General features: G+C 41.7%; 1 protein-coding gene across 1 annotated transcript in view; it reads right to left on the bottom strand.

The window, feature by feature from the left end:
• Window positions 1–10,214, bottom strand: part of SHROOM3 (shroom family member 3) — a 119,494-nt gene extending 109,280 nt beyond the window's left edge. Inside the window, exon 1 of the mRNA XM_072810811.1 lies at window positions 10,107–10,214. Within this exon, the coding sequence (XP_072666912.1) occupies window positions 10,107–10,186 (80 nt within the window). The 5' untranslated portion in view covers window positions 10,187–10,214. The remainder of the gene's footprint in view (window positions 1–10,106) is intronic.
• Window positions 10,215–27,768: the final 17,554 nt, after the last annotated feature.

The following is a 27,768-nucleotide window of genomic DNA, read 5'->3' as shown; positions in this document are numbered from 1 at the left end:
AGACATTGATGAAAGAAATTGAAGACACAAATAAGTGGTAAGATATTCCATGCTCAGGAATCGGAAGAATACTGTTAAAATGTCCATACTACCTAAAGCAATCTATAGATTCAGAGCAACCCCTATCAAAATTCTGATGGCATTTGTTTAGAAAGAGAACAAATAATCCTAAAATTTGTGTGGAACCCTAAAAGACCACAAAAAGCCAAAGCAGACTTGAGAAGAAGAATAAAGCTGGAAGCATCACACTTCCTGATTTCAAACTATACTACAAAGCTGTAGAAAGCAGAGCAGACACATAGATCGATGCAATAGAGAGCCCAGAAATAAACCCACACATGTATGGTAATTAATTTATGATAAAAGAGCCGTGCATATCCAATGGGAAAAGGACACTGTCTTCCATAGACAGTGCTAGGAAAACTGCAGAGCTAAATACAAAACAAGGAAACTGGACCACGACCTTATACCATATGCAAAAATTCACCCAAAATGGATCAAAGACTTGAATGTAAGACCTGAAACCATAAAACTCCTATAATAAAACATAGTGAGCTCCTTGACATTGGTCAAGGTGATGATGTTTTGAATCTTACACTAAAAGCAACATAAGCAAAAATAAACAAGCGGGACCACAGCACATCAAAATCTTCTGTATAGCAAAGGAAACCATCAACAAAATGAAAATGTAGGGCAGCCCAGGTGACTCAGCAGCTTAGCGCCGCCGTCAGCCCAGGGCCTGATCCTGGAGACCAGGGATCAAGTCCCACGTCGGGCTCCCTGTATGGAGCCTGCTTCTCCCTCTGCCTGTGTCTCTGCCTCTCTCTCTCTCTCTCTGTGCCTCTCATGAATAAATAAATAAAATCTTTAAAAAAAGAAAGAAAGAAAGAAAATGTAGCCTATGGAATGGGAGAAAATATTTGCAAATCAGATTCCCAAAAAGTGGTTAATATGCATATATAGAAGTAATCACTCCCTGCGTGGAGCCTGCTTCTCCCTTTGCCTGTCTCTCTCAAATAAATAAATAAATAAATAAATAAATAAATAAATAAATCTTAAAAAAAAGAAGTAATCACACAATTGAATAGAAAAATAATTTTTAAAAATTCAATTAAAAATGGATAAAGGAAAAAAAATAAAATAAAAAATAAAAATGGATAAAGGAACTGAACAGATATTTTTTTCCAAAGAGGTCACACAAATGTCTAACAGATACATGACAAAGTGCTCAACATCACTCATCATTAGGGAAGTGCAAATGAGAACTACAATGAGGTTTCACTTCATGCCTGTTAGAATGGTTATTATCAAAAAGACAAGAAAGAACAACTGTTGCTGAGGATGTGGAGAAAAGGGAACCCTTGGGTACTGTTGGTAGGAATCTACGTTGGTGTAGTCCCTGTGAAGAACAGTATGGAGGTTCCTCAAAAAGTTAAAAATAGAACTACCATGTGATCCAGCAATTCTACTTCTGAGGTATTAATCTGAATATTGCAAAAAGACTAACTTAAAAAGATATCTGCTACGCCCATGTTCATTGTAGCATTATGTACAATAGAAAGACATGGAAACAACCCAAGTGCCCATCAATAAATGAATGGATAAATAAGTTGTGGTATATATATAATGGAATATTATTTAACCATGTCAAGAAAGAAATGCTGCCATTTACAAGATAAATGGACCTCAAGAGCATTATGCTAAGTGAAACACGTCAGAGAAAAACAAATGCCATATGATCTCACTTATATGTGAATCTAAAACAAAACAAAACAAAACAAAAACCCTACACCAAACTCACAGATACAGAGAATAGCTTGGTGGTGGCCAGAAGCATGGGGTTGGGGGTAGGCAAAATGGGGGATGGTGATCAACAGGTACAAGCTTCCAGACATAAGTGCTGGCATTGCAATGTGTAGTATGGTGACTAGAGTTAACAATACTGTATTGTATATTTGGAAGTTGCTAAGAGAGTAAATCTTAGGAGTCTTTTTGTCACAGATAAGAAGAGTATACCTTCTTACCACAAGGAAAAAAAACTGTAACTATGGGTGGTGCTGGATGTTAACTAAACTTTTGTGATAATCATTTTGCAGTATATAAAGATATCAAATCGTTGTGTTGTATGCTTAAAACTGATATAATGTCATATGTGAACTGTATCTCAGTTTTTTTTTAAATATTTATTTATTTATGTATGATAGTCACAGAGAGAGAGAGAGAGGCAGAGACACAGGCAGAGGGAGAAGCAGGCTCCATGCACCGGGAGCCTGATATGGGATTCGATCCCGGGTCTCCAGGATCGCGTCCTGGGCCAATGGCAGGCGCTAAACCGCTGCGCCACCCAGGGATCCCCAGTTTTTTTTTTAAATGCTAGATTTTAACCTGAGAATTATTTTGTTAGATGGAGAATCAATTCTAGACCAATCCTACACATACTATAATGTTATCCTTTCAATATGTTTCTGGATCATTTTGTTTTTTTTTTCTTATGATTTTATTTATTTATTCATGATAGATACAGAGAGAGAGAGGCAGAGACACAGGCAGAGGGAGAAGCAGGCTCCATGCAGGGAGCCTGATGTGGGACTCGATCCCGGGACCCCAGGGTCACTCCCTGAGTTGAAGGCAGATGCTCAATCACGGAACCACCCTGTAAACCGGTTGGTCTTTATTTAGAATTCATTTGTCTTTAATATTTAGCCCTTATTATTTAGCAAATGGCTAAAGAGCAGTGTTAACTTTGGCAATGTTTCCTCGTATGCACTAACTTTTGGTGACACTCTTCCGTATAGACCTCCAATCATACACTTTTTACAAAATGGCATAACAGAATCTCATGTACCCCCACCTCCATGCTCTCTCACCACACATTGCCTTGTCTATTTCAGCAGTAATTTTTCCAGAGAAGTCTAAGGTGTAATCAAATCTTACATGGACGTGGACACAGTTCCTAATCAAAGAAAGCTTTTTGAGGGAAACCCACTCCATTACTTTACTTTCTTCTAGTGTTACAAAAACTAAACTGGATCTGGAGGGGGTACCTAAATCCTGTGGTAGAGGAGGGAAGCAGTAAACCTTTCAAGGCAATCTGAAAGAGTTCACGGAAACTTGATTCCATCAAGGCAGCAGCAGCAAATGTGGGTGAGGGGAGCTCCTAACAAGATATCCTAGTCTTTAAGAGGCTAGCCATCCACTTCAAAGAATCACTGCCATCAAGAAATACTCCGTAATATTTCATCTCTTCAATTTTTAAGACACTTAAGAAGCCACAGGAGTCACGACTTAACGCTTATGAGAAGTTAAGTACCGTTATGTCTACACAGTTCCTATCATAGAGATGGACCATGGATGAATATTATGACAAAAAGTGGCATATCAGAAGGATGCTACAATACACCAAATGAAAAATCTGGGTCTGTGGGTTTCCTTTCCCTATATTATTGCTTGAAAAAAAAAATTGATGAGTTGATTTCTTTTCAAACTTTCCAGAATAAAGTAACTTGGTTTCCCCATCTTTTGAAGAATTGGATAAAATCCTAAGTTTAATGTACTTAATAGAAGTAGGCCATCAAGGCATGTCTGGGTGGCTCAGCAGTTGAGCGTCTGCCTTTGGCTCAGATCAAGATCCCGGGGTCTTGGAATTGAGTCCCACATCAGGCTCCTCACAAGGAGCCTGCTTTTCCCCCTGCCTATGTCTCTAGTTCTCTGTGTGTGTCTCTCATGAATAAATGGATAAAATCTTTAAAAAAAAAAAAAAAAAAGTAGACCACTGAGAACAAGGGAAGCGACTGTCTTCATCTGGTCTTCCCTGAAGCACTGTGTTCCGTGCCACACACTACCCATCTGAGAGTGATGTGGATAATCTGGAACACAATCAAGGAAGAAAAACCTTAGGACCCAGGACTCCAGATCATGACATGGGAATAATGGGTGAAAGAATTCAAGATGACTGGAAAAGACAAGATTTAGCAGGAAAATGATAACTGCTCGGAAGGTTGGAAGGTGATGAGGTGGAAAAACCAATCGATCAATGGCTTCCATTTGTTCTAAGAAGGACGAGAGGATGGAAGTTAGGAGACAGCAGGTGATAAAGTTTATGTGAAGAACATTGTTGTGAACTGAAGTGACCTGAAAACCAAACCGTCCACTTCTGTCCTGAGTGAGTTCACATCCCCTGATGGTGCTCACATGGAGACCCCTCGCCCGCATCAGGGGGCTGTTGTAAAACATACAAGATCAGCTGAACTGCTTACATTTTCAGTGCCCTTCTGACCCTGAGGTGCTCTGAAAATGCCTACCTTGCGAAGGAAATAATTTGATGTCTTTGTGTAGGTTTTCCCAGCACAAAGTTAAGGCGTCCCTTTGTTCCATTAAAAGAGGCCATATGTTAAACTAGTCTAGTTCACTCAGACCAAAAAACACAACACAACAAAAACAAAAGAACAAAGTCCTTGTAAGGATGCCCCACCAAGATTGTTTATCTATACTCATCCACTTAAATTGGCTCTTTTGAAATTTCTGTGTGGGCTGTGCAGGGTGGATAGATACAGCCTCGCTGCTGCTGTCAGGTCGCCCAGTTGGAATGTGGAGAACTCCACTTCAGCCAAGGAACCTTTGAGATTCTCCTTTCCTGGCCTCCATTGGCCGGAAAGATGCTGAACGAGTTTGAGTCCTAAGAGGCATCCTCTGGGGCTGCTGAAAGACGGTGGGTCACACTCCAGACTAACCAGTGATGGAGAGACACAGCAGCAGGGAAGGTGCTGCTTCAGACAACACGTCCTTTTCATGCTGGTATTTGTAAAGTGTGCCAGAAAGAGAAGTAGCAGACTAACTTCTACTCTACAGTCGCCACTTCCTATTGAACAGTTGCGTAAAAGATTTGTAAAAGACGTAAGGAAACAGGGTGTGCCAAATAACACAGGCTTTGGAGTCAAAGAGCCTGGCTCCAAGTTCTGACTCTTGAATTTCTTTTCTTTCTTTTTTTTTTTTTAAGATTTATTTATTTATTATTCATAAGAGACACGGGGCGGGGGGGTGGCAGAGACACAGGCAGAGGGAGAAGCAGGCTCCATGCAGGGAGCCCGACATGGGACTCGATCCCGGGACCCAAGGATCACGCCCTGGGCTGAAGGTAGCACTAAACGGCTGAGCCACCCAGACTGCCCTGACTCTTGAATTTCTAACTGACTTTGCACAAGTAAGTGACTTAATCTCTCTAGGCCTCAATTTTCTAATCTATAAAGTGGGGCTAATAGTTGCTGGCTCACAGAGAGGACTAGAGAACTGCCAACTTCTATTATTTTCACAGAAACAGAAAACTAGGTCCCACTTGAGCTTGCTTCTCCTTGAGCCCTGTCCCAGACACAGCAGGAACAAAAGTGGCATTGAGGTAAGAATCTAGGTCACATCAGATCTGTTGCTCTGCTGATGGGAAAAGAACATGAGTCCAGACTGGGTCATGCTGACAGTGAATGTGAATCCTATATGATTTTTAAAGGAAATAAAATAAAACTATATGCCCTCACATGGAAAGATGTCCAAAATGTATTAAGTAACAAAGTGTATTACAAGACAGAGTGATTACCTCTGGGTAAAAGGATTATTACCAACATAAATGATGATAATGAGGATAATATGACGATATTATATGAGGATATATAAAAGAAAAAGGCTGGAGGAATTTCAGTCCACCAGTGGATAATGATTTGGGGAGCAATTAGGATTGTTGGGATATTCACTCTATATCTGCTATTTCTGGAATATTTGGATGTTTATTATGAATATTGTTAATTTTTAAATTAGGAAAATAAATATTGAAAAAGCATATTATCCTATTACAGAGTCTAAATTTTAATGAATACTGATCAGTATAAACCACAATAGGCAATTAATAACGATGATAGATAAGCTAATGTAAGAAATGCTCCTGTATTCTCCTTTTGAAATGATACTACACATCTCGTTTTATTTTATTTTATTTTTTATAAATGTACTTTTTATTGGTGTTCAATTTGCCAACATATAGAATAACACCCAGTGCTCATCCCGTCAAGTGCTCCCCTCAGTGCTCGTCACCCAGTCACCCCCACCCCCCGCCCACCTCCCCTTCCACCACCCACACGTCTCGTTTTAGACTCTCTTTCATCATACCATAAATCCTCTCATGAACTTCTTTAAGTAAGGATTTGTGGTGAACACTTTGAGCGGTGCAGCCTTACAACCTGGTTTGAATCCTGGCTCTATGTCTTACTCATTGTACCATGGGCACATCTCTTAATCTCTGTGCCTTGGTTAATTTATCTGTCAAATGGGACTAATAATAGTACCTCAAAGAGGTGTTGTGAGGTTATATTGAGACACTAGTAAAATGCTCAGAACAGTGACTGGTATATAATAAGCACGAAGGGTATAGCCATGATTCTTTGAATCCTCTTTTAGAGAAAGTTGTGAACGCAAACGATACATTTATCTCAAATGACCTCCCCTTGCCCCCCAAATCTCGAAAATCATTCCCACTATCACCTTTTTAAGACCAGGATTTTATCACTCAACCAACAGATTGTTGCCGTCCTTCCCTACAGGGGCTCCTTGCCCCTAGCACCTGATGCTGCAAACTGTCTTGCCTGGCATGGCGGGTGCATTGCTGGATTCAACTCTTCTGAGCTTTCCTTTTCTCTCTTAAAACCCAGTTTAAATGACTTCCGTGGTTCCCACTGTCAAAAGTTTCTATTTCAAACATTTCTATTCGTCCCTTCACTCAAGGGCCTCGCCTTGCCTTCTGTGTATGTGACACCAGTATTTCAATTTTTTAAATTTTATTTTATTTTATTTATTTATGATAAGCACACAGTGAGAGAGAGAGAGAGGCAGAGACATAGGCAGAGGGAGAAGCAGGCTCCATGCACCGGGGGCCTGATGTGGGATTCGATCCCGGGTCTCCAGGATCGCGCCCTGGGCCAAAGGCAGGCGCCAAACCGCTGCGCCACCCAGGGATCCCCGTGACATCAGTATTTCAAACAAGAACCCTCTGCTTCAGCCACACTGGTCCACTCACCATTCCCTGAGAACAAGAGCATCCCCAATTCTGAGCCTTTGCCTCAGGCAACTGTGGCACCTTCCCCTCTTAATCCCATCATCTCAGATCCCAGCGAGTAATCCTATATACGCAAGAAAGCTGTCAGATCACTCAAATCTATAGCTACTTCTATTTTGAATTCCTAGAGCAGCTGATACTCTGGCCCAAGCTCTCACTGAGACTCAATTATACTCACTGGGGAGTAGGGGGCCGGGGGGTGGGGTTTATATGTAAATACAAGAAGCATTTATTGCTCAGGTTTTGGGAATTCAGAGATGAAGACGACAAAGTCCCTGCCCTCACTGAGTTCACATTGCATTGGAGGACATGGAAAGTAAACAGATAATTGCTTGGCCGTGGCTATCCATACGTTGTGGGAGGCACACACAGGTACAGTGGTGGCCCAAAGACAGAAATAACCACAAAGGCAGGAATTAACATCAAATGCATGAAATGTGTGCTTCATTTCCCCCCCTCCCAACCAAATTTGCCCTTTCTTTGGCTGATCACAAACATGGAGCTGGCTCTGAAATATATTTTAAGATCCTGCCCTACTTAAGCTCTCGAAACAACAGGCTCTGACCGGTTTCCCCTCTCCAGCACCAGCCTCTCCCTGGAGTGTATTTCCACCTTCCCCTTCTACTTAGTTCACCTCTATCTGCCTATTTATTTGTTTAAAACGTGAACCAACTGGTCAAGTACAGTAATATAATTCTGCATTTGGCTTGAGACCAATGCATTGAGGGCATTCAATAAATAATGGTGCCCAGTGTTACTTCCTTAGATCCTGGCTGCATATGTTTGAGCTGAAAGCTGCAGGGATCCAGGAGGCAAGCTCAAGAGATGGCAGATGAAGGGTGGTGGAGCTCTGGAGACCTGGGAGGTGAATTCGCTCTGCCTGCCTGACCCAGAGAGCACACACCTGTGTTGGGTTTGGTGCAGTGAAGCCTATGACACGCGAATGTTACTCCCTTGAGTTGGTTAGGGTGTGACCTACCTGACAAGGTTTTCCCAGATTCAGTCTGGGGAAAAGTACTTAAAGACTTCCTCCCTGGGGCCATACAGCCCGTGTTTACTTGTCTTCATTAAGGAAATCCTCCTTGCTGTGAGTAGGTGGTTCTGGGAGGGGTGAGGCATGAGTCTCTGTGGAACTGTATGGGCTCTCCCGAGGGAAGCGTGGGGAGGGGACAGGAGTCCTTTAAACAAAATTTCATGGACGACATGTGTCCATCAATCCATCCATTTGTCTTCTCTATCTACCATGTGATAAGCAGTGAGGTTATAAAGAGGAATATTATGGGGCTTGGCTCATGGGAGATACTCAATAAATATTTGCTAAATCAGATTCAAGCTTCTGTATTAGTTTTACTCCGACTACCATTTCCTACTAGAGGATATTCTGTGCTTTCTGTATGACAGATACTGTTCTAGCATAGTTTCAGCCCACAGTTAACAGAGGCATCTTGGCCTGCATAAAAAGGATATTCTGGCATATTCTTGGATTTACATCCCAGATTTCCTCATTCTTAACCTCATTCTCTGCTGTCTTCTCCCAATCTCCATTTGTTTTTTGGGTTTTTTAAAAAGATTTTATTTATTCAGGCAGAGGGAGAAGCTGGCACCATGCAGGGAGCCCGACGTGGGACTCGATTACGGGGTCTCCAGGATCACACCCTGGGCTGAAGGCAGCGCTAAACTGCTGAGCCACCCGGGCTGCCCCCAATCTCCATTTGTGTATCCACTGTTTGATCCACTGTTTCTCCTGGCTTCTGGCTGATAATCCAAGTACAGATTGCTTTCAGGCAACACTGCAGTTTCAACTTAGCCTCCAGCTCTCCCTGCTAAGCTGCCTTGTTTCAGACAGCAAAGAGCTGGAGAGAAGTTTAGGGATTTGGCTCCCAGTTCTAGCTAGATCACCTGGCTTTGGGGCAATTTGGCTTGCCCAGCTGCATCTCCCATTCTCTCTATAGAATGGCAGTGATGCCAACTGGCCCAGAGATAGGCCAAGGGTTGGTGAGCTCATAGCTGGAAAGGATGATGCATCTGAGAACAAAGTAATATTATGAGGTGAAATTCTGATTTTATGGTCCATCAATACCAAGGCTCATGCTGTTTCTGGCTTTTCTGCTTTTGTGATTTTGGCACACTACTTCCAAGGAAGAGGTCTGAATAATTAGCATGACTCGTCTTCTCAAGCACACACTCCCATATATAGAATGTATTTGGCACAAAATAAGAACACCCAGTTGTAGCTGGCTGCTAATCAAACACTACCAGCAGGTGAGCATGAAGAGCACCTGGTTTGGAGAAATGCTTCTGATCCAGGAGAGCATTTTTTAAAGTGTCACTAAAAGCTAGATTCAATTAAACTACAAGTTTGAAAAAAAATCATGTTACAAAATGAGAAGCTGATCTTTACGCTAAAAGATGTAGAAACTACTGATTACAGCAACCAAAGAAAAAGAAAAACCACAGAAAGACACACAAAGACACTTACGAATTACTTTTTTCCTCTATAGAGTACACAGATTCTTTGAGCATGAACTGTGAAGGTCTCCCTAGAAGAAAAACCCCTTTATCCCTGTTTATAATAATCTAGCAGCCTACAAACATGTTAGGCTGCTACATACACAAAAGAGCAGGCAAAATCCAAAACATACACAAAAGAGCAGGTAAAATCCAAAACAAACACTATTCTCAAAACCAGAATGGAAAACAGTAAAACCAATGTATGGATCATAAAGTATGGATAACCATAATTGTTCTTATATTGTAATATTCAAACATAAGAATGAACAAGCAAATGTTATTTCTACTAAAAAAGAAAGAAAGAAAGAAACTTGTGAGAAATAAGAGTCTCTTACAGAAAAGGCCATCTAACCTAAAATCAGCCCAAAGGTCACTGGAAGACGCATTCAACATCCCTTTTGCTCTTGGCATACCAAGCACTTTCAATTTACCTGATGGAGGAAGTAAGAGAGTAACAAATCCACTTCTCCCCAGGAGCCCTCATGCTGCCCTCACTTACGCATTTTGCTGCCTTCTCGGGTTTTGGGTCCCAAGCCTGGGGAACACGAGAGCCAGGCAACCGCCCTTGCTTAGCACCATATCTGAAACAGGCCAGCAACACGATTGGTATGGGAGAGGAGGGCAGCCCAGAGGGAAGAGGAAGAGGCTCTTACTCACCATTTGCTCAGAGCTGGCACTGATTATAAAAACAACAGAACTCCCCCATGCAGGGGCACCTCCCAGCCACCTTGCCTCATCGCCAATTTGCAGTAATAGGCTCTGCTGTGCACATGAAAAAGAAGAGACCTGGATATGAGGAAATGGCCAATAGGCAGAAAGCAAAGAGAAGGACCCAAAACTCCTCAGAGAAACATTCACTTCAAGGGGGGCTTTGTGATACCAAGGGCGCTTCAACAATTCACGTCTCTCAAGAGTCGGGACTTTACAGAGTCGGGAGTTATACATGGATTTCTTAGGTACTCAGTAAATGGCTCCCAGCATCTGTTTGGGGTTGTTTGCAGTATCCCCCTATAACTAGAACCAGGCCTGTTTAGGGTTGCCAGCCGAAGGTATGAGCAGTCCTTTGAGACCCAAGTTAAGATGGTTTCTGAGACCTCTCAAAGATCTAGCTTCTGGTTGCTTCAAGAGTACTGCCTTACACATCTGTGTGTGGAATGATGATCCCTCCTCCCCAAAGCCCACTCTGGTTTCTAGAGGCAAGAGCGTATAGATGCACGGTAGTTCTGGGTTGGTCTATGTCATTCGTGACCTATTTAGGTCACTTTGACGGTTGGCAAAAGCTTTAGAGTCTTCAGAAGTAGGGAACACATTATCTCTTTCAGTCTGATTCCTGGACAACCCATTCCCTAGGATCATATGGCAGGTGAAGCACATATAAGAAGGGATTGTTTCATTTACGTCTTTCTAAATTTGCTTCTAAAGAAAACAAATTATATCACCTTATTCCTGAAGGTGATTTTAAAGCTGTGCAGATAGAGATTCAGAAGAAAATGAGGATGGTCTTCATGGATGACTCCTGCTATTTAAAGTGTTGAACCCACTTGGCCTGGTCCTATTGCATCCTAGACAATTAACCTTTAAGTAGGTTCTTTGAAAGAAGATTTTGACTAAAAAATTTTTTTGATATATTTAATTTACACTAATATTTAGAGTATAAAGGCAACTCATGCTTTGAAAATAACTAACCAATCAACCGATCATCTAGCAGCATTCTCTTTTTAGGAATAAATATAAATATGTAATATTAGACAATTCATTTCTGAAGTTTCTATATAATCAGTGCTATTAAAAGAATTGGGACAGACAAAAGTAGAGATTCAAGTCTCCTGTTGACTCACCTAACAGGCTTGGCCAAAGCTTTTTTTTTTTTTTTTTTTTTTACCTCTTCCAAAAGACAACCTCTTAGGTGTCCAGCTCCCTATCACTCCATCCATTCTCCAATCCCTGTGCGAACTGGGTGCTGTCGCCAGTTCCTCTGGGCTACCCAGATGCCACTCATTGCAGAGATTCAGAGTCATTAAATCTTGCCAGACCTGACCTGGAGGCCTGGGAGGGGAAAGGCATTACAGAAGAGGCATGATCCCAGAACCATGCACACTCCCTTTCAAGACTCAACACACACAGACTTAGTGAGGCTCCGGTCCCAGTTTGACTCATGATCCCTAAGCCTAGAGACTGGGGCATTTCCCCAAGGCAAGCAATGGAAAGAGTTTTGTCTCACTTCTGACTGAGGACATTCCCACAACTTCTGAAGTTTGGGTTCATCCTTAGAACCAACAGATTTGTCACCTAGGGTAGAATTTTCTACATTCATATTTTGTTTCTCCCTAGCAAGATTCATATCGCCTAGAGGAGCCAGTGGATTCTGAAGTTGTCTTCAGCTTCAAAAGCCCCTAAGCCTCTCTTCTCAAAATGACAGCACCACCTGGAGATGCTACACGGAGAGACATGGAGTTTCACACATGAAAAAGAGAAAAGCAGCCTGTGTTATTTGGAATCATCTCTTTTTCGAGGCCCTTCCTTCTCTAAACATAATGGTTCTTCTCTTGTCCTCAATTTTTGCTACCATGCATCCATTCCTGATTATATTACCAGGATGAGGACCAGCCCTCAATCCTCATGTTTTCATTAGACCTAGAAAAACAATGTGAAATGGAGAGGCCCACCTACGGCATCAACAAAGGTACTAGTTCGACCCTTCCAGGCCCATTTTTCAGAAAAGCACTGTAAGATTTTCTTTTGAAAACTCCTGGTTACTTAAATAAAGGTGTATATTGCATAGAACTCTCTTTCCTCCCATCCAGAAGTGAATTCTAAGACTGTGGTTCTTCAGAAATTATAGATGGGATTGCTAAGCATCTTAGGAAAAGTGACTTTAAATTAGTAGTAATTTCACGGATGAAGTAAAAGCTTGCTTCTGAGTCCCTATACTTCACGTGAAAGTATCCACATAGAACGTCCATTAAATAATTACCAACTTGTGTCCCCTTGGATTCCTAATGGTTGGAGTATTTGTTGAATAGAGATGGGTAGAGATGTGTGTTTCTGCACCATCAAGTATGCCAAATAATTTTAAAATAGCTGGATGTTTCTTCAAATATTTATCCCATGGCACTTAAAGTAATGAAGAATATCGTGAAATTTCTGAATTTCTATTAAAAAAACAAGGTTCTAATGAAATAAAGGGTGCATCAATCATACATTCTGCTTGTTAATGAAATATACTCAGGGCATGAAGAGTTCCCACAAACCCAATTTGAAGATTTGGATTTGTCAGCATGAGAACTGAGTAGTCCCAACTCTTAACTGTAGACAATCCATAAGCAAGAGAATCCGTTGGGACACCAGAGGGATAACTTTCATGTTAGGTGCCAGGGCCAATGTCCACAGTTTCTGTGCAGGATAATGATGGGGCTTTCTGATGCTGAAATCCAAGATCGGCATGAAGACACTAACCAAATGTGAGAAGCCTTCCGGAGTCTTTGCATTTTTGCCAACCCTGAACATCCGGAGGACCTCATATCCTAAGTTACTCTAGTGGCAGAGGAGCCATGGAGTTTCTTTGAGCGCCTAAGGTTACTGTGCTCCAAGGATTCGTGAGAATATGGAGGGGAAAGATTTTGAGATTCCCAGAGGGAGCTCTGATGAAAGTCTCAGAGTAGATACCCTTAGAAAGATGGTCCATTTCTCTGGAGGTCTTTTCAGTCTGGTCTAGACAAGACAGAAGTCATCTGGAAGAATGGTAACTTGAGTTCCACATTTCTAGAACTTCAGAGCCTGAATTGTAGGTTTGACTGTTCCTGCATCAAACTGTAAAAATGAATGTTTTCATCAAAGGGTGAGAATTCACTGTTTCCTTTGTGACCAGCTCATGAAAATTTACAAAATGAAGAGGTAAGCAGTGGACTCCCTAACAGAAGAGATTGTACTCTCTGGTACTAGCAGGAAGATTTATGATCTCAGAAGTATAGCTGATCAGAGTGTGATCTTGAGCCAGCAGAACCTGGGCCACTATGCAATGGCCATACTGATGAGAAGACAGAGGTGGCCAGGATGGTCCAGTGAAGACCATTTTCTACCTTTAGCTGGACCACTTTTTTTTCATTTGTTTTTGTTGAAGTTGAATTTGCCAACATATAGTATAACACCCAGTGCTCATCCCATCCAGTGCCGTCCTCAGTGCCTGTCACCCAGTTATCCCAACCCCCCGCCCATCCCCCCTTCCACAATCCTTTGTGTATATTGCCCTGGGTAACATTGACATTTTCACAGTATTTATTCTTCCAATCCATGAGCATGGACTATGTTCCCGTCTCTTTACATCTTCCTCAATTTCTTTCATAAGTGTTCCATAGATTTTAGGGTATAGATCCTTTACCTTTTGGTGAGGTTTATTCCTAGGTATCTTATGCTTTGGGGTGCAATTGTCAATGGGATTGACTCCTTAATTTCTCTTTCTTCAGTCTCCTTGCTAGTGTATAGAAATGCCACTGATTTCTGGGCATTGATTTTGTATCCTGCCAGATTGTCGAATTGCTATATGAGTTCTAGCAATCTTGCGGTGGAGTCTTTGGTGTTTTCTATATACAGTATCATGTTATCTGCGAAGAGGGAGAGTTTGACTTCTTCTTTGCCAATCTGAATGCCTTTTCTTTCTTTTGTTGTCTGATTGCTGAGGCTAGGACTTCCAGTACTATGTTGAATAGCAGTGGTGAGAGTGGACATCCCTGTCGTGTTTCTGATCTTAGGGGAAAGGCTCCCAGTGATTCCCCATTGAGAAGGATATCTGCTGTGGGCTTTTCGTAGATGGCTTTTAAGATGCTGAGGAATGTTCCCTCTATCCCTACACTCTGAAGAGTTTTGATCAGGAATGGATGCTCTATTTTGTCAAATGCTTTCTCTGCATCTATTGAGAGGATCATATGGTCTTGCTTTTTCTCTTGTTGATGTGATCTACCACGTTGATTGTTTTACAAGTGTTGAACCAACCTTGCATCCTAAGGATAAATCCCACTTGGTCATGGTGAATAATCTTTTTAGTGTACTGTTGGATCTTATTTGCTACTATCTTGCTGAGAATTTTTGCATCTGTGTTCATCAGGGATATTGGTCTTTAGTTCTCCTTTTTGGTGGGATCTTTGTCTGGTTTTGGGATCAAGGTGATGCTGACCTAATAAAACAAGTTTGGAAGTATTCCATCCCTTTCTATCTTTCAGAACAGCTTTAGTAGAATAGGTATTGTTTCTTTAAATGTTGGATAGAATTCCCCTGGGAAGCCATCTGGCCCTGGACTTTTGTCTCTTGGGAGGTTTTTGATGACTGCTTCAATTTCTTCGTTGGTTATTGGCCTGTTCAGGTTTTCTATTTCTTCCTGTTTCAGTTTTTGTAATTTGTGGTTTCCCAGAAATGCATCCATTTCTTCCAGATTGCCTAATTTATTGGCATATAGCTGCTCATAATACGTTTTTAAAATCATTTGTATGGGGATCCCTGGGTGGTTCAGCGGTTTTGCGCCTGCTTTTGGCCCAGGGCACGATCCTGGAGTCCCGGGATCGAGTCCCACGTCAGGCTCCCGGTGCATGGAGCCTGTTTCTCCCTCTGCCTGTGTCTCTGCCTCTTTCTCTCTCTCTATCATAAATAAATAAAAATAAATCTTTAAAAAAAACATAAAATCATTTGTATGTCTTTGGTATTGGTTGTGATCTCTTCTTTTTCATTCATGATTTTATTAATTTGAGTCTTTTTTCTTTTTAATAAGTCTGGTTAATGGTTTATCTATCTTATTAATTCTTTCAAAGAATCGATTCCTGGTTTTGTTGATCTGTTCTACAGTTCTTCTAGTCTTTGTTTCATTGAGTTCTGCTTGAATCTTTATTAGATCTCTTTTTCTGTTTGGTGTAGGTTTGACTTGCTGTTCTTTTTCCAATGCCTTTAGGTGCAAGGTTAGCTTGTGTATTTGAGTTTTTTCCAATTTTTTGAGGGAGGCTTGTACTGTGATGTATTTCCCTCTTAGGATCAATATTGCTGTACCCCAAAGATTTTGAATGGTTATATCTTCATTTTCATTAGTTTCCATGAATGTTTTTAATTCTTCTCTAATTTCTTGGTTGACCCATTCATCTTTTAGTAGGATGCTCTTTAACCTCCATGTGTTTGAGTTTCTTCCAAGTTTCTTCTTGTGATAGAATTCTAGTTTCAAAGCATTGTGGTCTGAAAATATGCAGGGAACAATCCCAATCTTTTGTTACCAGTTGAGACCTGATTTGTGACCCAGTATGTGGTCTATTCTGGAGAAAGTTCCATGTGCACCTGAGAAGAATGTGTATTCCGCTGCGTTCAGGTGGAAAGTTCTGTATGTATCTGTGAAATCTACTTGGTCCAGTATATCATTTAAGGCCCTTGTTTCTTTGGGGATGTTCTGCTTAGAAGATCTGTCTTTTCCTAAGAGTGCCATGTAGAAGTGTCCTATTATTAGTGTGTTATTATCTAAGTATCTCTTTACTTTGGTTATTAATTGATTGATATACTTGGCAGCTCCCACATTAGGGGCATAAACAGTTATTATTATTAGGTCGTCTTGTTGGATAGACCCTTTAAGTATGATATAGTGTCCCTCTTCATCTCTTACTACAGTCTTTGGGATAAACTTTATCTGATGTGAGGACTGCTACCCCAGCTTTCTTTTGAGGGCCATTTGAATGGTAAATGTTTCTTCACTCCTTCATTTTCAGGCTGGAGGTGTCCTTAGGTCTCAAATGAGTCTCTTGTAGATAGCATATAGTGGGTCTTGCCTTTTTATCCAGTCTGATACCCTGTGTCGTTTGATGGGATCATGTAGCCCATTCATGTTCAGAGTTAACTATTGAATGATATGAATTTAGCATCATCATATTACCTATACAGTCCTTGTTTTTGTGGATTCTTTGGGCTCCCTCTTTCTTTTTCTTTTTCTTTTTTGTGGGGGGCTCCCTCTTTCTTTTACAGGATCCCCTTTAATATTTCTTGCAGAGCTGGTTGGGTGGTCACATATTCTTTCAGTTTCTGTCTATCCTGGAAGCCCTTTACCTCTCCTTCTATCCTGAATGACAGCCTTGCTGGATAAAGTATTTTTGGCTCCATATTTTTCTCATTTAGTACCCTGTATATATCATGCCATCCCTTTCTACCCTTCCAGATCTCTGTGGAGAGGTCTGCCATTAATCTGATATTTCTCCCTGTATAATTTAAGAATCTCTTGTGTCATGTTGCCTTAAGAATTTTCTCTTATCTTTGAAATTTGCAAGTTTCACTGTTAAATGTTGAGGTGTTGAATGGTTTTTATTGATTTTTTTTGTGTGTATGTGTGGGGGGTTCCTCTCTGTCTCCTGGTTCTGAATGCCTGTTTCCTTCCCCAGATTAGGGAAGTCCTTGGCTATGATTTGCTCAAATATACTTTGTGGTCCTCTCTCTCTCTTTCTCTCTCTCTCTCTCAGCTTCTTCTGGAATCCGAATTAGACATATACTCTTCCTTCTCAAGCTATCATTTATTTCCCTCAGCCTTTCTTCATGGACTCTTAATTTTCTCTTTTATCCTCCGCTTCCTTCCTTTCCATCAACTTGTCTTCTATGTCACTCACTCTCTCTTCCACTTCATTAACCCTAGGAGTTAGAGCATCCAGCTTGAATTGCATCTCAGTTCAATTATTTTTAGTCTCGCCCTGATTAGATCTCAATTCTGCAGTAATGAAGTCTCTAGAGCCCTTTACGCTTTTTTCCAGAGCCACCAGTAACTTTATAATTGTGCTTCTGAATTGAATTTCTGACATCGTATTGAAATCCAAATTCTGTAACTCTGTGGCAGAGAGTACTGTTTCCGGTTCTTTCTTTTGTAGTGAATTCTTCCTTCTAGTCATTTTGTCCAGTGCAGAGTGGCTGTATGAGTGGGCTGAGTCAAAAATATCAACCACGACCTAAGTAAAATACACCCTAGATGATTTCAAAGAGGTCAGAGACCAGAAAATAAGAGAAAAAGAAGAACAGAACAAAATAAAACAAAAGGACCACTAAAGTGAAAAACAAATTTTAAAACGAAGTAGTAAAAATAAAAAGCCAAAAACCAAAAACAAAGATGAAGAAAAAAGAAAAAAGGAAAAAAGAAAGAAGTAAAGAAAAGAGGAAAAATAGGGGGAAAAAGGAGGGGGGGTGGTGGTGAGGAAGTGGTAGTAGAGAGAGAATGTAGTCTACCTGAGGGGTCCTAGAGGGTGATCCTCTTGGTTTTGTGTATATTCTGTTCTATATGTTAGAAGATGCTCAATCCCAATTTATATAAAATAGGAATACTTATATAAAGACTCAACATTGACCACAGAAACATAAACAAGATAAAGGAGGGGGGCAGAATGGGAAGGAAGAGAGAATATAATCTCATAAAATGAACCAACATGGTGTTCCACTTGGTTCTGGGTGTATGTTGGTGATGTTTTAGAAGGTATTCCACCATTGTACAACAAAACAAGGTAGAAAAAAAACAAATGGAAAACCCATATCTTCTATATCTACCGAAATTTAGTTGAATATGTTGAAGGGAATCCAGAAATACAAAATAGATCCAAGACATGTAATTTTAGAAATATGAAAGTCAAAAAGGAAAAAACTTAAAAATGAAGAGCTGGTAAAATATTGTAGTTAAGGTGGGAAAAGAGAAAAAATATTGGAAAAGTTTAGCCTCATATAAAAACTAGTTGTAATGGAAAAAGGAAAAAAAAAAGGAAAAAGGGGGGACCCTCTAGTTCTTTTTTTTTTTTTTTCTAATTTTTTATTTATTTATGATAGTCACAGAGAGAGAGAGAGGCAGAGACACAGGCAGAGGGAGAAGCAGGCTCCATGCACCGGGAGCCCGATGTGGGATTCGATCCCAGGTCTCCGGAATCGCGCCCTGGGCCAAAGGCAGGCGCCAAACCGCTGCGCCATCCAGGGATCCCCTGGACCCTCTAGTTCTAATGCTATTTTCCCTCAGTCCTGGAGCTTTCCAGTGCTGCTTGGTCAAGAACTTGCTCCTCCTCAGTTCTCCCAGCTGGTCTTCTGGGGGAGGGCCTGCTCTGCTGATTCTCAGGTGTGTGTACCTGGGGGAGATGCCCTGCTCCCCACCAGGTGCTGGGCTCAGTGGGAGCTGTTTACCCCATGAGGTCTCTGTTCCCTGTTGGCCCCACCCCTTCTAGGCACAAGGTGACACAAGGAGGAACAACACTGGTGGTGGCCAGGTCTCCAGCTCTGGAGTCAGCTCCCCTAGTAACCACCCGCAGCTCCCAGTCTGCAGTGGCCTAGATGCTCCCGGGGCAGCGGCGCTGACCTGCACAGCTTGGGGGAGCCCAGTGGCAGGAGCGTCCCCTCTGTCCTGTGCCCTCCCCGCCTCTGCCTGTCCCCGGGGGGAACACAGAATCGCCGGCTTTGTCCACTTGGGCGCCCTGGGATCCAGGGCCCTGTGCCACTGGAGGTGTGCTCCCCAGGGGCGGCCTCTCCTGAAGGGAATGGGGAACAGCTACCTCCGCCCAGATCCGGGCTCTAGGATAAAGGGAGCTCCGGAGCCAGCCTGCCTAACCGACTGGCTTCTCCCAAATGCCCCGAGGGCCGCTCCACTCCAGCCCTCTACTGAGATTGGTCCTTGGTTTGCAGTGAGCTTTCTCCCAGGCGCCCCTCCTCTGATAGTGGCTCCGGGAATCTTGAGGCTTCACTGCCCACCCTGCGACTGTGCCTGATTTCCCTGCTAAGCACTTTTCTGTCAGGGAAAACTCTGATGCGGATTCTTAAATTTCTTGCTTCTCCAGGGCGGGGCTTTCCTGTCCCGGAGGCTCTCACCCCTCCACTTTAGTCTGGCTAGTCTTGGTGCCCTCCTCCACTTTGTTCTTTTTTATTATTATTTTGCCTTCCTACCTTGTTAGAAGCAAAAACTTTTCTCTCTGTAGCATTCCAGCTGTTCTCTCTACATCTCAGGTCTAATTCATAGGTGTTCCGGATGTTTTGAAAGTTATCTAGGTAAGTTTGTGGGGCCAGGTGAGTTAAGGACCCCTACTCCTCCACTTTCTTGCCCCTCCCCTAGCTGGACCACTTTGAAGACATTTCATGTGTGGTCTTCTGGGCCCATGTAATCTTGCAGGTAATTTTGAAGACAGAAATTATTAAGTTATCGACAGGGTAAGGTCAGGAGTTTTCATTTTCTTGCTGGATCCTCAACATTTAGAATAGCACCCAGCACAAAGTCAGTCAGTGCTCAATCAATACTCATGGAGCACATGTAAGGATGCTCTTGCTGGAGTTAATGGATAGTTCATGGATAGTCCAAGTTCTCAGGTGAGCACGTGGAATTTCATGAAAAGAGTCTTACAGGAAACATGGCCTATCAATTTTACTTTTGTTTTAGCATGCACATGTACGGGGAAATAGTTCAGTACAATTCTATCAAAGCCACACCAACATTCTTCCCACTCATATAATAATAGTTTCTTTTTTTTAAACTTGGAATATAACAAAGTCAGCCCTTGAAGAACAAATTAATACTCTCACTTATGAAATACCCCTGGAGATTGTCTTTAATCAGTTTAGAACTTGGGGATGCTTTCTCCTTTTGCAACACTGCAGATGAAGAGCTTAGAATTTGATAAATTATAAACCTAATGAGGCTTCTAACTCCTTTAGCCAGTTATTAGCTGTCAGGAAATGATCATTATTACTTAATTATAAGATGAAACTAAACATTGAGAAACGTTGAAAGTGATCTGGTTGGCCAGTATTCCAAGGACTAATTCTACAGGTATGCCGTCTACATACCAATTAAAGCCGCATCACCCATAATAAAACGCTGCCTGCCGTTGGCTGTGTTCTATGTTGTCATTTTCAGATTAAAACAACAAAACAATCCCAGTCCAGGGCATTTCCTGGGCACCAAAGATGCCAGGCTTTTCTAATATCAAGGATAAAGACTGCTCCTATGGACTCATTACTCCCCAGGAAATGCCCTTGTTTTCACTTTGACCACACCCAAAATAAGAATCAGTCTTAGAGACAATAAAAGCAACCAACCAATCAATCACCCATTTTACTAGCTGTCAGGTAGAAAAATGTCAAGAAACTTGTAAAAGAAAAAGGTGTATGTGTGACATTCTATTTTGGTTTTCAGGGGTAATTCATTAGTGAGTTGAAAATGGTTTCGGAGGGAGAATGTTGAGTCATGCACAGGAAGTGTGGGCTCTACTGGTCCGCAGCTTTTTTTTTTTTAAACACCACTAAGAGGGCAGCCCCGGTGGGCAGCGGTTTAGCGCTGCCTGCAGCCCAGGGCCTGATCCTGGAGACCCGGGATCGAGTCCCACGTCGGGCTCCCTGCATGGAGCCTGCTTCTCCCTCTGCCTGTGTCTCTGCCTCTCTCTCGCTCTGTATCTCTCATGAGTAAAAAAAAAAAAAAATCTTAAAAGACAAAAGTTCTTATAAAAATAAAAAATAAAAAAATAAACACCACTAAGAGGTTTCCAGAATAAAATTTTCATTTCTAGCTCAGTGTATTATAACTTGTATGCAATTTTGTGACAATACTGGTTTTATCAAATGCCATCTGCTTTTGCTTTCTGGAGTCTTCTTTCCATGTATCTTTTGAGAGAAAGGATGTTTTTTAAGGAACAAGGGACTGGGGCTCCCAGACTGCCCTGGTTCTGAGCCTCAAATGCGTGGTTTTGGGTATTCAGGTGAGAAGAAAAGGAAAAAAGGTAAAAATAAACAATTTTGCTGAAATACAAACATTTCCCAACTTAAGTACAAGCTGTGTTGCAAGATTTCAATTGTAAATTAATTACCAGGATTTTAGAGGAGGCCATGTGATTTTTTCAGAAAGGGATTAAATAGCCCCTACCATCTGAGGTAAGGATTAAACGATCGAATCACCACTAAATAGCATACAAAGTGCTCCATAAATGCTGGGTTTTATTATCTTGGCCTTTTGTGCTACTTGGATATTGCTGCAGAAAACAGACCCAAGAAACGTGTCAAACCATGATAAGGAGCTGCATGTAGAAACATCAGGGGGACTCTATGAAAGCTTAATCTGCCCACATAGACACAGGAGATCAAATGTTCTAGGAACGTATCTTAGTTTTAATTCATCGCTCCTAGGGTTAGGAGCCTTTCTAACAATGCTGGTTACGGTCCCACCGCCTCGATGCAGCCCTAGCTGAAACAGTGATAGAAACCACAAAGTGAATAAATCGTCTGCACTTGTCTCCACATCCCCATCACCCATTCTCTATCTCCCGCAGTCCAGCCTTCCCCACGTCATTCCTTTGCACTTGCTCCTATCAAGGTCACCACACTCTGTTTGCCAAGGTCAGGGGTGTGGGACCATCTCCTGGGATCCCTCCCAGTGGCATTCATCACAGGTGACTAGTGCCTCCTTAGGAAACACTTTCCTTTCCGGGCTTGCACAACACCACACCCTCCCCCAACTCACTGAAGTTGCTTCTCAGTTGCCTCTGCTGGGTTGGACTCCTCTCAAGGTGGATGTGCCCCAGAGTTTGGTCTTCCCATCTTTTCTCTCCTCTATGGAAATTCTCGCAGGTGAGTGAATCAGGTCCCATAAACTTAAATACTGTTTATATGTTGATGACTCTTACCTTTCTTTTTCTAGCTCTGATCACAACCTTGTATTCCAAACTCTTGTATACGGCTACCTCCCCAGGTAGCTGTTTGGTATATCAGACAAAAGAACTCTCGCCTCTGCTTCCTGAGCACCCCAGCCCCGCCCTCCAAACATGCTTTTCTCTTGTTTTCCTCATCTTACCCAATGGCTCCATCATCCTCCCAACTGTACAGCCCCAAATCCAACAGTCACTTTCATTATTCTTTCCCTAAATTTTTTATTCAATCATTAGCAAGTCAGTTGACACTATCTCAGAAGTTTGTCTCAAATCCTATCACTCGGCCATCTCCACTGCTACCATCTTAGAGTGACATACCATCATCTCCTTAGATGAATATTTAATAGCTTCCTGCCTGGTCTCCTTGCTCCTACTCTTGCCCTCATATACCCTATTCTTCAGAAAGGAATCTCAGCATTATTTCAAAGAAATAAATTGATAGTATTGTTCCTTTGCTTAAAATCCTCCAGTGGCCTCCCGTTACACTTAGGCTACTATGGCCTATGAGGCTCTATGTGATGTGAGTCCAGACTGCTCTGTTCTCTACGCTTCAACTATACTGGCTTCCTTTCATTACTTTCAGTATCCCAAGACTGTCCCCACCTCAAGGCCGTTGCTCTTGAATTCACCCTGTGCCTGGAATGCCCCACACCTCCATGCAGCAGGCTCCTTCTTATTATTTAGATTTTGGTCCAAAAGTCACCTGATCTTTTCCAACCCACGTACCTAAGGTAGCCCACCCAAACTCTCTCATCTCTTGACCTTGTTCTGTTTCCTTCACAGCACTTACTACCATCTGGAATTACTTTCTTCACTTATTTATTTACTTGTTTATTGTCTATGTGTCCTCATGAGAAGGTAAGTTCTGTAAAAACACATACCTTACCTCTCTTGACCATGGCATGCCTGCCAGATAGTAGTGGGTACTCCACAAATATCTATCTATTGAATGAATGAATGATCTCTCTGTATAATATCAGTTTGCAAACTGTATATAATAGCCCACTGGGGGGATCCCTGGGTGGCTCAGTTTGGCACCTGCCTTCGGCCCAGGGCGTGATCCTGGAGTCCTGGGATCGAGTCCCACATCGGGTTTCCTGCATGGAGCCTGCTTCTCCTCTGTCTGTGTCTCTGCCTCTCTCTCTCTCTCTCTGTCTCTCATGAATAAATAAGTAAAATCTTAAAAAAAAAAAATAACCCATTAGAACTCAATAGCTAATCCAAATAATTCACCAATGGCTAAGAAAGGACCAGAATCAGGGACAAATTGAAGTGGAATATATGTCCCACCATAATCTACAGTCAAATAAAAATTATGCTCAATTACATGTCCTTTTAGCTCTTTCCAGACTTCTCCAAATCATCATCAAGAATCATCAAAAGCCGATGGAGTTACCCACATTCTTTTTCTTTTCTTGCCTGCTCTACTTTCCAAGACTAAGAGGGGCAGAATAATTTATTGTGACTGATTGGACAAAAGAAATTATTCCTTCTTCACCCAGTTTCCTATATAATTCAAAAATCATGCCAAGATTTATTCAAAACCTGGCCTGAGCAACTCAGAAGGCACTTTCCAGCTTTCCCTTTGAGAGCAGGCCCGCTGAAATTCACTCTGTGGCTTTTTACACTATGGGATGCAAGTGCTACCAAAATTAATGTGCAAGTTAATGCTCTACTGTGTAGATTTTTGCTCTGAAGGAAACAGTTGGTGGCAGAAATGATCTTTGACTTTGCCTCTCTGTTATCTTTTTTTTTTGTTCCATTTAATAAAGTTCTAAGTGCTCTAGATGGCAGTAAGAAGAGTACTGAGCTAGAAGGCAGTTCTACTCCCAGCTCCACTATAACCATTCACTGTAAATTTGGTGAAATCATTTAACTTCTCTGAGCCTCCCTTTTTATCTGTAAGATGAGAAACCTTTAGTAGATGACCTCTAGCTCTAACTGTGCATGGTGTGGAAATGTTTTGTGTCCAGTAAATACCAAATGATTAATCTAATTGGTGTAGTTGGTTATATGATTGATGCCATCCTGCTATCCTCCAAAAACAATAGAAGGCAGGGGCAATTTGGCCTGAGGATTAGAACTCATCCTATGCAGCTTCTAGAAGTGGAACTTCCAGGGATCAGGGACGTCCCCTGGGATTTTTCATGATTTTAGGTACCGGATATGTGTCAAAGACTCCAAATTTACATCTCCAACCCCATCTTCAATCCTAAATACCAGATGTCTCACTGGAATTCCTTTTGCCCCTGCCTGCCTGCTGCAGTCTTTTCAAAGCCAGAACAATTCTTGTAAAGCACCAATCACATCTGCTCAAAACCCTGCAATGTTTCCTCATTTCACTTAGAGTGAGAGCTAATCAGAGTCCTTACGATGCTCTCTGCAAGTCCTCAAATGGCCTACTTTTCCCCACTCACCCATCACTTCTTTGACCTGATCCGCTACGGCTCTCCCCGTCTCACTCTGCTCCAGCCACAGCGACTGCCTTGCTATTCTCAGACATACCTGCTCCTGTCTTAGGGCCTTTGCACAGAAAATTTCCTTTGCTCAGTGTACTCGTGGCTACTTCTCTCACCTCTTTTAAATGTCACTGTTGCATTGAGGCCTACTCTGTTCTGTTTAAAATTCCTGAATCTCCTATTCCATTTTTCTCTCCATGCACAAATCTAATATTATTTATCATGTAATTATGTATTATGTTGAATGTTTATTGTCTATATTTTTGCCCTGAATATAATCTCAATAAATGCAGGGATTTGAGTATATTTTGTGTACAGTACAAATAGCCACTCACAAGTATTTGTTGAGTGAAGTGAAGAATGCGTGTCACTATTGGTGAGGAGTATCTCAATGTCTGTGCCCTGACTGTACCCAGTTCCTAGGAAAGCTTGTCTAAGGTTCATGGAGTACTGTCCAAATTCCCTCTTGGTTGCTCCCATCCTATCAAGAATCTCTCATGAGATCCAACATGCTCATTGAACCACAATGGCACATAAAGATGATTCTTGCTTTCTTTGATTTTAAAACTATTTTCTCCATTAAACCATTGATTTCAGAAATTGGGAAAAACATTGTGATTGTGATCCACAATCAACTAATATGCTCATAGTGAAAGGAGTTGCCAAATATCATTCCAATAGGGATCCCTGGGTGGTTCAGCAGTTTAGCGCCTGCCTTTGGCCCAGGGCGTGACCCTGGAGTCCCAGGATGGAGTCCCATGTCAGGCTTCCTGCATGGAGCCTGCTTCTCCCTCTGCCTGTGCCTCTGCCTCTCTCTCTCTCTGTCTCTCATGAATAAATAAAAATCTTTTAAAAATAAAAAAAAAAAAATAAGATCTAGGTTCTCTTTCTTGACTACTTTCCTAACATCGACTTGAACTGTGTAATTTTTTTATATTTCACCTTCTAAAATTTTTTTCAGGTCATTTCTATATTTCTTGGGGAAATCATACCTCCATTTTCAACAGACTTGTTGAAAAATAGAGGCTTGTTACTCTGCCCAAATATCATATAGCAGATTTTTAAATTCTGACAGCCTTGTCTGATCATCTAACATAGAGAAAAAAAAGTGAAATCATCTAAAAAGAAATTCCCATCAAAGGGGATGGGAATATTAGTGTGAAATTACAGTAATTCACGTGGTTCTGATATTTATCAATCTATAAATTGGAGTCAATACCCCAACTTCTAAATTACCTTTGTCAATGAAAAGCAATAGAAAGACTTTTGCAGGAGAGTAATGTGTATGTGCTTAAACCCATGGTAATCACCAGCTTTGTGGATAGATAATCTTAGAAAGATTGCTGATTTTCTTGGCAGTTGACTTTCAGGGAGCTTAAAACAGGCAACCTCCCTAAATCCTTGTCACCTCCACCATCATGTACAGAATACATACAATAGAGAACACTACACTGGATAGAATATCTACCAAGTGGACATTCCACTGGCATATCTATAAGACCTAAAACTTAGGTTTCTTAAAACATTAGGACTAATTCAGCCATAAGTCCCTAAGGAAATGGCTGTTGGATTGTATCTTTTTTTTTCTTTAAAATTTTTAAAGATTTTATTTTTTTATTCATAAGAGACACAGAGAGAAAGAGTGGCAGAGACACAGGCAGAGGGAGAAGCAGGCTCCATGCAGGAAGCCTGATGTGGGACTCGATCCCGGGTCTCCAGGATCACACCCTGGGCTGAAGGCGCGCTAAACCGCTGAGCCACCCGGGCTGCCCAGGTTGTATCTTATTCTGAGAAATAAAACCCAGTTTTGGAGGATCTGACTCGGTCCCCAGGTCTGAGACTGTTAAGCTTTACATGAACCCTAGGATCTCACCCTTGCAGGCTGCATTCCAGAACCTCCTGGATTTACCTCCTGGGACTACTCAGGGAGTTGAGAGAAAATCCAAGAAAAATGTTAGAGAAAAGCCTGTACTAGCATCCCTAAAAGTGGTGTGATCCTAACAAATAATACAACATGGTCAAACATATCCAGGACCTTTTTATGTAATTCTGGGAAACACAATTAAAAATTCATCAGCTTGGAAATTACTAATAATTTGAGGTTTTTGGGACTCCCAACAGTTTGAATTAAAGTCCCAAACTTCTCCAAGCACTGTCTATGGTCACAAATTCAAGGGCAACGAGAGCATGCTCCTTCTGGTGACTCATCAGCCCTGTGTCATCATGGTGCATACAAAAAATAGTATTCAACAATGATACACACCAACATTCAATGCCTAAGAAAACAAAAGTCAATAGTGCTTTTATCATTAGAAAAATGTATATAGTAAAGAACAGGGGCTTTGGAGCAGACCAACCAAATTTCAAATCCCAGGTCTACCATGTTTGTCCTAAGTGATTTTATCAAGATGTTTCACCTCTGAGCCTCATTTCCTTCATCTGAAAGAGGGACAAGAGCTCCCATTTATCAGTGGGTGATTAGAGATGATGCAGGTAAAATGCCTGGCATTGACTGCACAGTGACAGTTACTTTAGGTAATTCTACCCATGCTAAACTAAGATTATATTTCTTAATTCTAGCAATTTCTTTTTTTAAAGATGTTATTTATTTATTTATTCGTTCATTTATTATTTATTTATTCACAGAGAGGCAGAGACAAGGGAGAAGCAGACTCCCTGCAGGGACCCAGGGATTGTGCCCTGAGCCAAAGGCAGATAGATGCTCAACCACTGAGCCACCCAGGTGTCCCCCCACCCCAGCAATTTCTTAAGTAAAACATTGTTATCAAGCATTCCTTAAAATATTTTATTTACTTCTTTGAAAGAGAGAGAGTAAGCACAAGTGAGGGGCAGAGGTAGAGGCAAGGAAGAAGCAGGCTCCCCGCTGAGCAGGGGCCTGAAGTGGAGCTGATCTCAGGACCCGGAGATCGTGACCTGAATCGAAGGCAGATGCTCAACTGACTGAGCTACCCAGGCGCCCCCAGACATTAAAATATTTCTGCTGTTTGTATACAATTCAAGGTTCAAGGGTGCCTGAATTACTGAG

Source organism: Canis lupus, chromosome 33 (genome assembly GCF_048164855.1).
Source record: "Canis lupus baileyi chromosome 33, mCanLup2.hap1, whole genome shotgun sequence".
NCBI classification, from domain to species: Eukaryota; Metazoa; Chordata; class Mammalia; order Carnivora; family Canidae; genus Canis; species Canis lupus.
This window is presented reverse-complemented; position numbering and strand designations above follow the sequence as displayed.